General features: G+C 34.4%; 1 protein-coding gene across 1 annotated transcript in view; it reads right to left on the bottom strand.

Moving 5' to 3' along the window:
- Positions 1-1,505: 1,505 nt before the first annotated feature.
- rex1bd (required for excision 1-B domain containing) overlaps positions 1,506-7,655 on the bottom strand; it is a 15,034-nt gene continuing 8,884 nt past the window's right edge. The window contains exons 4-5 of the mRNA XM_062959004.1: positions 6,945-7,033; positions 1,506-1,716 (exon numbers count right to left, since the gene is read on the bottom strand). Coding sequence (XP_062815074.1) covers positions 1,644-1,716; positions 6,945-7,033 — 162 coding nt within the window. The 3' untranslated portion in view covers positions 1,506-1,643. The remainder of the gene's footprint in view (positions 1,717-6,944; positions 7,034-7,655) is intronic.

The raw sequence follows: 7,655 nt of genomic DNA, 5'->3' as shown, positions 1-7,655 counted from the left end.
TATCTACGAGTTTATGTCTACAAAAGCTGGATGGCCATCTGTCGGGAGGGATCGGGTTGTGTCTTGCTTTGGGACTGGTCATTTGAGTCTCCTTATGGAGAGAGAACACGGGACTTAACATACACATAATAATAATAATAATAATAATAATAATAATAATAATAATAATAATAATAATAAAAATATCCTATTTCTCCATGAACCAGCTAATGTTTATATGAGGCTGGATGTCCATCTGTCGGGAAGGATCGAATTGTGTCTTCCTATGGGACTGGTCATTATGGAGAGAGAAAACGAGACCTAACATAATAAATATAATAATAATAATAATAATAATAATAATAAAAATATCCTATTTCTCCATGAACCAGCTAATGTTTATATGAGGCTGGATGTCCATCTGTCGGGAAGGATCGAATTGTGTCTTCCTATGGGACTGGTCATTATGGAGAGAGAAAGCGAGACCTAACATAATAAATATAATAATAATAATAATAAAATATAATATGTAATATTATAATAATAATAATAGGCCTATTTCTCCATGAACCTGCTAATATCTATGAAACCAGATGGCCATCTGTCGGGCGGGATCGGATTGTGTCGACAGCAAAAAAAAGGACTTGCTAATGTCTATGAGACCAGATGTCCATCTGTCCGGAGGGATTGAATTGTGTCTCCCTTTGGGACTGGTCATTTGAGTCTCCTTATGGCGAGAGAACGCAGGACTTAACATACACATAATAATAATAATAATAATAATAATAATAATAATAATAATAATAATAGCCCTATTTCTCCATGAACCTGCTAATGTCTATGAGACCAGATGGCCATCTGCCGGGAGGGATTGGATTGTGTCTTCCTTTGGGACTGGTCGTTATGGAGAGAGAGAGAGAGAGACCTAACATCATAATAATAAATATAATATAATATATAATAATAATAATAAATATACAGTATATAGTAAATATAATAATAAATATAATAATGATAACTATAATAATGATAACTCTATTTCTCCATGGACCTGCTAATGTCTATGAGACCAGATGGCCATCTGTCAGGAGGGATCGGATTGTGTCTTCCTTTGGGACTGGTCGTTATGGAGAGAGAGAGAGAGAGAGAGACCTAACATCATAATAACAAATATAATATATAATATAGTAATAAAAATAAATATAATAATAATAATATAGTATAATATATAATAAAAATAAATATAATTAATAATAATAATATATAATAATAAATATAATATATAATACATATAATATATAATAATAATAAATATAATAATAATAATAAATATATAATAATGATAACAATAATGATAATAATAATAGATAGCCCTATTTCTCCATGGACCTGCTAATGTCTATGAGGTCGTATGGCCATCTGTCGGGAGGGATCGGACTGTGTCTTCCTTTGGCACTGGTCGCAAGAGAAAAAGAACGAAAGTAGTAAAGAAAGAAAGAAAGAAAGAAAGAAAGAGAGAGAAAGGATGTCTTTTCCTATTTTTATTGACGGGAAAACACAGCCGGTGGCGCGCAGTTCCCCTCCCAGTTGGGGCCCAGTCTAGACCAGTGAGGAGCCCCGTCCCGTCCCGTCTCCAACCCGGGAATGACCCGTCTGTCTGTCCGTCAGCCGCTCTCTTCCGAGTCGTACTTGAAGTCCTGGAGCGTTTCGCTGATTGACTCCATGGTTTGCATTAGCCTGGCGCGGGAGGGAAACCATCAATATCCCCGACAGAGACCCATCTGGAGCCCATTAAGACCACCTCCCCGCCTGGGCCTTATGTTTATGGGACGGGGGGCAGAAAAAGGGGGACAAGGAGCCAGCCTTGACCCCCCCCCCACCCCCAATTGGGCTCCATTGCGGTCTGCAAACGGGACCCCCCACCCAATTAGGGTGGCTTTGCCATGATTTGTTTACAAAGGCATCCAATCACATAAGACAGAACATGGAAAAGACCCCCAAAGGCCATCCAATCCAACCCCACCATTCACCAGGAAGGAAGAGCACCGACCGATCCCTCCCGACAGATGGCCAGAAGGGGAGACGTAGAAATAACAACACTGGAATGTAATATGATATACAGTATTATTAATATTAATATCTGATATTATAATAATATTACATTATATCTATATATAGTAGAGTCTCACTTATCCAACATAAACGGGCCGGCAGAATGTTGGATAAGCGAATATGTTGGATAATAAGGAGGCATTAAGGAAAAGCCTATTAAACATCAAATTAGGTTATGATTTTACAAATGAAGCCCCCAAACATCATGTTAGACAACAAATTTGGCAGAAAAAGTAGAAATAATAACACTGGAATGTAATATGATATACAGTATTATTAATATTAATATCTGATATTATAATAATATGACGTTATATCTATATACAGTAGAGTCTCACTTATCCAACATAAACGGGCCGGCAGAATGTTGGATAATAAGTAGGCATTAAGGAAAAACCTATTAAACATCAAATTAGGTTATGATTTTACAAATGAAGCCCCCAAACATCATGTTAGACAACAAATTTGGCAGAAAAAGTAGAAATAATAACACTGGAATGTAATATGATATACAGTATTATTAATATTAATATCTGATATTATAATAATATGACGTTATATCTATATACAGTAGAGTCTCACTTATCCAACATAAACGGGCCGGCAGAATGTTGGATAATAAGGAGGCATTAAGGAAAAGCCTATTAAACATCAAATTAGGTTATGATTTTACAAATGAAGCCCCCAAACATCATGTTAGACAACAAATTTGGCAGAAAAAGTAGAAATAATAACACTGGAATGTAATATGATATACAGTATTATTAATATTAATATCTGATATTATAATAATATGACGTTATATCTATATACAGTAGAGTCTCACTTATCCAACATAAACGGGCCGGCAGAATGTTGGATAATAAGTAGGCATTAAGGAAAAGCCTATTAAACATCAAATTAGGTTATGATTTTACAAATGAAGCCCCCAAACATCATGTTAGACAACAAATTTGGCAGAAAAAGTAGAAATAATAACACTGGAATGTAATATGATATACAGTATTATTAATATTAATATCTGATATTATAATAATATGACGTTATATCTATATACAGTAGAGTCTCACTTATCCAACATAAACGGGCCGGCAGAATGTTGGATAATAAGTAGGCATTAAGGAAAAACCTATTAAACATCAAATTAGGTTATGATTTTACAAATGAAGCCCCCAAACATCATGTTAGACAACAAATTTGGCAGAAAAAGTAGAAATAATAACACTGGAATGTAATATGATATACAGTATTATTAATATTAATATCTGATATTATAATAATATGACGTTATATCTATATACAGTAGAGTCTCACTTATCCAACATAAACGGGCCGGCAGAATGTTGGATAATAAGTAGGCATTAAGGAAAAACCTATTAAACATCAAATTAGGTTATGATTTTACAAATGAAGCCCCCAAACATCATGTTAGACAACAAATTTGGCAGAAAAAGTAGAAATAATAACACTGGAATGTAATATGATATACAGTATTATTAATATTAATATCTGATATTATAATAATATGACGTTATATCTATATACAGTAGAGTCTCACTTATCCAACATAAACGGGCCGGCAGAATGTTGGATAATAAGGAGGCATTAAGGAAAAGCCTATTAAACATCAAATTAGGTTATGATTTTACAAATGAAGCCCCCAAACATCATGTTAGACAACAAATTTGGCAGAAAAAGTAGAAATAATAACACTGGAATGTAATATGATATACAGTATTATTAATATTAATATCTGATATTATAATAATATGACGTTATATCTATATACAGTAGAGTCTCACTTATCCAACATAAACGGGCCGGCAGAATGTTGGATAAGCGAATATGTTGGATAATAAGTAGGCATTAAGGAAAAACCTATTAAACATCAAATTAGGTTATGATTTTACAAATGAAGCCCCCAAACATCATGTTAGACTACAAATTTGGCAGAAAAAGTAGTTCAATACGCAGTAATGCTATGTAGTAATTACTGTATTTACGAATTTAGCACCAAAATATGTAGTAATGTAGTAATTACTGTATTTACGAATTTAGCACCAAAATATGTAGTAATGTAGTAATTACTGTATTTACGAATTTAGCACCAAAATATCATGATATATTGAAAACATTGACTACAAAAATGCGTTGGATAATCCAGAATGTTGGATAAGCGAAGGTTGGATAAGTGAGACTCTACTGTATATAAAAGAGTGATGGCATCAGGGCAGCGGACAAAACAACAAAAGTACAGGCCCCCCGACCTCGAAATTTGACAACACAACCCATCATTCACGGCTCTAGGTTGATACAACAAAAAGAAAAGAAAAATAAAGTCCTAATTAGAGAGAGAGGAATAATTGCTTTTATCCAATTGCTGCCAGTTAGAAGGCTAAGCTCCGCCCACTTGGTCTCCTAGCAACCCATGCAGCCCAGGGACAGGCAGAGTTAGACCTCACTTAGGCCTATAAAATACAGATTATCAGATTTGAACTGGATTATATGGCAGTGTAGACTCAAGGCCCTTCCACACAGCTATATTACCCATTTATAATCTTATATTATCTGCTTTGAACTGAATTATCTTGACTCCACACTGCCATATAATCCACTTCAGTGTGCAGTCGGACACAACTGGACTTAATGTCAGGAGAAAACCTTTACCCTTGACCTTAACTACTACCAATTCCTCAATACTTTATTTCCCATACCACCAGACTTCGCCACAGCAACGCGTGGCCGGGCACAGCTAGTTATATATAATATTAATAGAAATAATAACACTGTAATGTCATATATCATATATATCATACTAGCTGTGCCCGGCCACGCGTTGCTGTGGCAAAGTGGTGGTGGTATTGGTTAAAAGTTGTTGTGGAATTTTTATTTGACGTTATTTGTATTTTTTTTAATTAATTTTATTGTAACTTATCTTTTTTATTATATTTTATTATTTTGTTGTATTGTTTTTAGTTATTTTGTTATAGTATTTTATTGTATTAATTTTTTAAGTGTTTTTTATTATTTTTATTGTATTATTTGTATTTATTTTATTTTTTATTCTTTTATTAACACTGGGCTGAGTGGGTTGCTAGGAGACCAAGTGGGCGGAGCTTAGCCTTCTAAGTGGCAGCAATTGGATAAAAACAATTATTCCTCTCTCTCTAATTAGGACTTTATTTTTCTTTGCTTTTTGTTGTATCAACCTAGAGGCGTGGATGATGGGTTGTGTTGTCAAATTTCGAGGTTGGGGGGCCTGTAGTTTGTTGTTTTGTGAGTTGCCGTGATGCCATCACTCTTTTGTATATATAGATATTATATTATAATATTACATTATATTATAAAACTACAGTATATTATATTATATTATATTAAGATTATAATATAATATTAACAGAAATAAAAACACTGTAATGTAATATTAAGAATGTTGTAATATATAATATATTATGATATTATATATTAGATATAATATTAAGAATGTTGTAATATATATTATACTAGCTGTGCCCGGCCACGCGTTGCTGTGTCTTAGTCTGGTGGTGTTGGTCAGTCTACATTAGGTTGTATTGATGCTGTGACCTCCACCTTCTTTATACTCACATTAGTCGTAGTATTTGAAGTCTGTTACCTTCTTCAATTTTTGTGTTGATTGATAATTGCTTGAGATCCCTGTTGTCTTTGGTTTGTTGTTAGTTGTAATGTCTGATTCTGCTGAGTGCAGTTTATATTTTTATTGTGGTACAATAGTCTTTTTGTTGTTTTGCCTGTGTAGGTGTTTATTATTGTTGTTGTTGTAGTGGTCATGAAGGTTGGATAAGTTAGATGCTCCTTTATTGTTTTTTGGAGGCCCAGTGTAGCACTGACTGGCCTCTCAGCCTCAGTGCCTGGCTGTTTCTTGCCTGTGATGGTGTTGATTCTTATTGTTGTTGTCATTGTTATTATTGTAATTGGTTTTTTTGGAGGCCAAGTGTGAATGTAGGGATTGGGGAGGTGGATGAGTTGTGTTGTCAAATTTTGTATTTGTTATAGTCACAATGCGTTGTTGTGAGTTTTGTGGGTCCGGATTGTGGTTTTGTGTTGTGGTTGTGTTCTTACAACTGGGAGGCAAGGCTTTTGCATTGTGTTGTCAAATTTTGTATTTCTGGGGCGTTTAGTTGTGTTATAGTCACTATGCGTTGTTGTGAGTTTTGTGGGTCCGGATTGTGGTTTTGTGGTGTGGTTGTGTCGTTACAACCGGGAGGCAAGGCTTTTGCATTGTGTTGTTAAGTTTTATATTTCTGGGGCGTTTAGGTGTGTGCCAAGTTTCGTATTTCAGGGGCGTTTAGTTGTGTTGTTATAGTCACGATGCGTTGTTGTGAGTTTTGTTGTGAGTGGGTCCTGTGTGGTTTTGTGGTGTGGTTGTGTTGTTACAACTGGGAGGCAAGGCTTTTGCATTGTGTTGCCAAGTTTTGTATTTCTGGGGCGTTTAGTTGTGTTGTTATCGCATGATGCGTTGTTGTGAGTTTTGTAGGTCTGGATTGTGGTTTTGTGGTGTGGTTGTGTTGTTGTAACCTGGAGGCAAGCCTTTTGCATTGTGTTGCCAAATTTCATATTTCTGGGATGTTTAGTTTTGTTGTTATAGTCACTGCGCAAACGACTTTATCATTTTATATATATAGATATAATATTAAAATGTTGTAATATATAATATGTATTGCTGATGAGTCCCATGGTTAGAAAACAGCACACTCTGGTGGTGAATCCCAGGTACTACACAAATGCAAACAACTGCAATGAACGCACAGACAAACCAATACCGTATTTCCTCGTGTATAAGAGGCACTGTATAATCATCTCCATAGACTTACTTGTGTTTAATTTCCCGGACCTCTTGAGAATGGGTCTCCACTTCGGGGTGGTCCTGAGCGTTCTGCTTGGCCAGTTGGAGCTGCGCCGTCTGGGGAAGGAAAGAGAAAAAACAATGGACCGAGGATAACACCACAACATAATAATAATTATTTCCGATAAATTATCGGAAATTATCTTCCGATTTTACAGCTCTTATTATTATTATTGACACAAAGACATAGTATGACACAGCAAATGAGATATATATGCTGGGTTTTGTATATTATTATTATTATTATTATGAGCCATAAATAGAGTCAGAACAGTTGAGGCTACATTATTACTATTATTAGTAGTAGTAGTATTAGTATTATTAGCATCCTACTTGGTAAACAGGCTACATTATTATTATTATTAGCATCCTACTTGTTAGGTAGAAAACAGGCTACATTATTATTATTATTATTAGTAGTAGTAGTAGTATTAGTATTATTATTATTAGCATCCTACTTGTTAGGTAGAAAACAGGCTACATAATAATAATAATAATAATTATTAGTAGTAGTAGTAGTAGTAGTATTAGCATTCTACTTGGTAAACAGGCTACATTATTATTATTATTATTATTAGCATCCTACTTGTTAGGTAGAAAACAGGCTACATTATTATTAGTAGTAGTAGTATTAGTAGTAGTAGTATTAGTATTATTATTATTAGCATCCTACTTGTTA

Source organism: Anolis carolinensis, unplaced genomic scaffold, assembly GCF_035594765.1.
Source record: "Anolis carolinensis isolate JA03-04 unplaced genomic scaffold, rAnoCar3.1.pri scaffold_7, whole genome shotgun sequence".
NCBI classification, from domain to species: Eukaryota; Metazoa; Chordata; class Lepidosauria; order Squamata; family Dactyloidae; genus Anolis; species Anolis carolinensis.
Note: the sequence above shows the minus strand (reverse complement) of the source record. Positions and strands in the feature narration are given on the sequence as shown.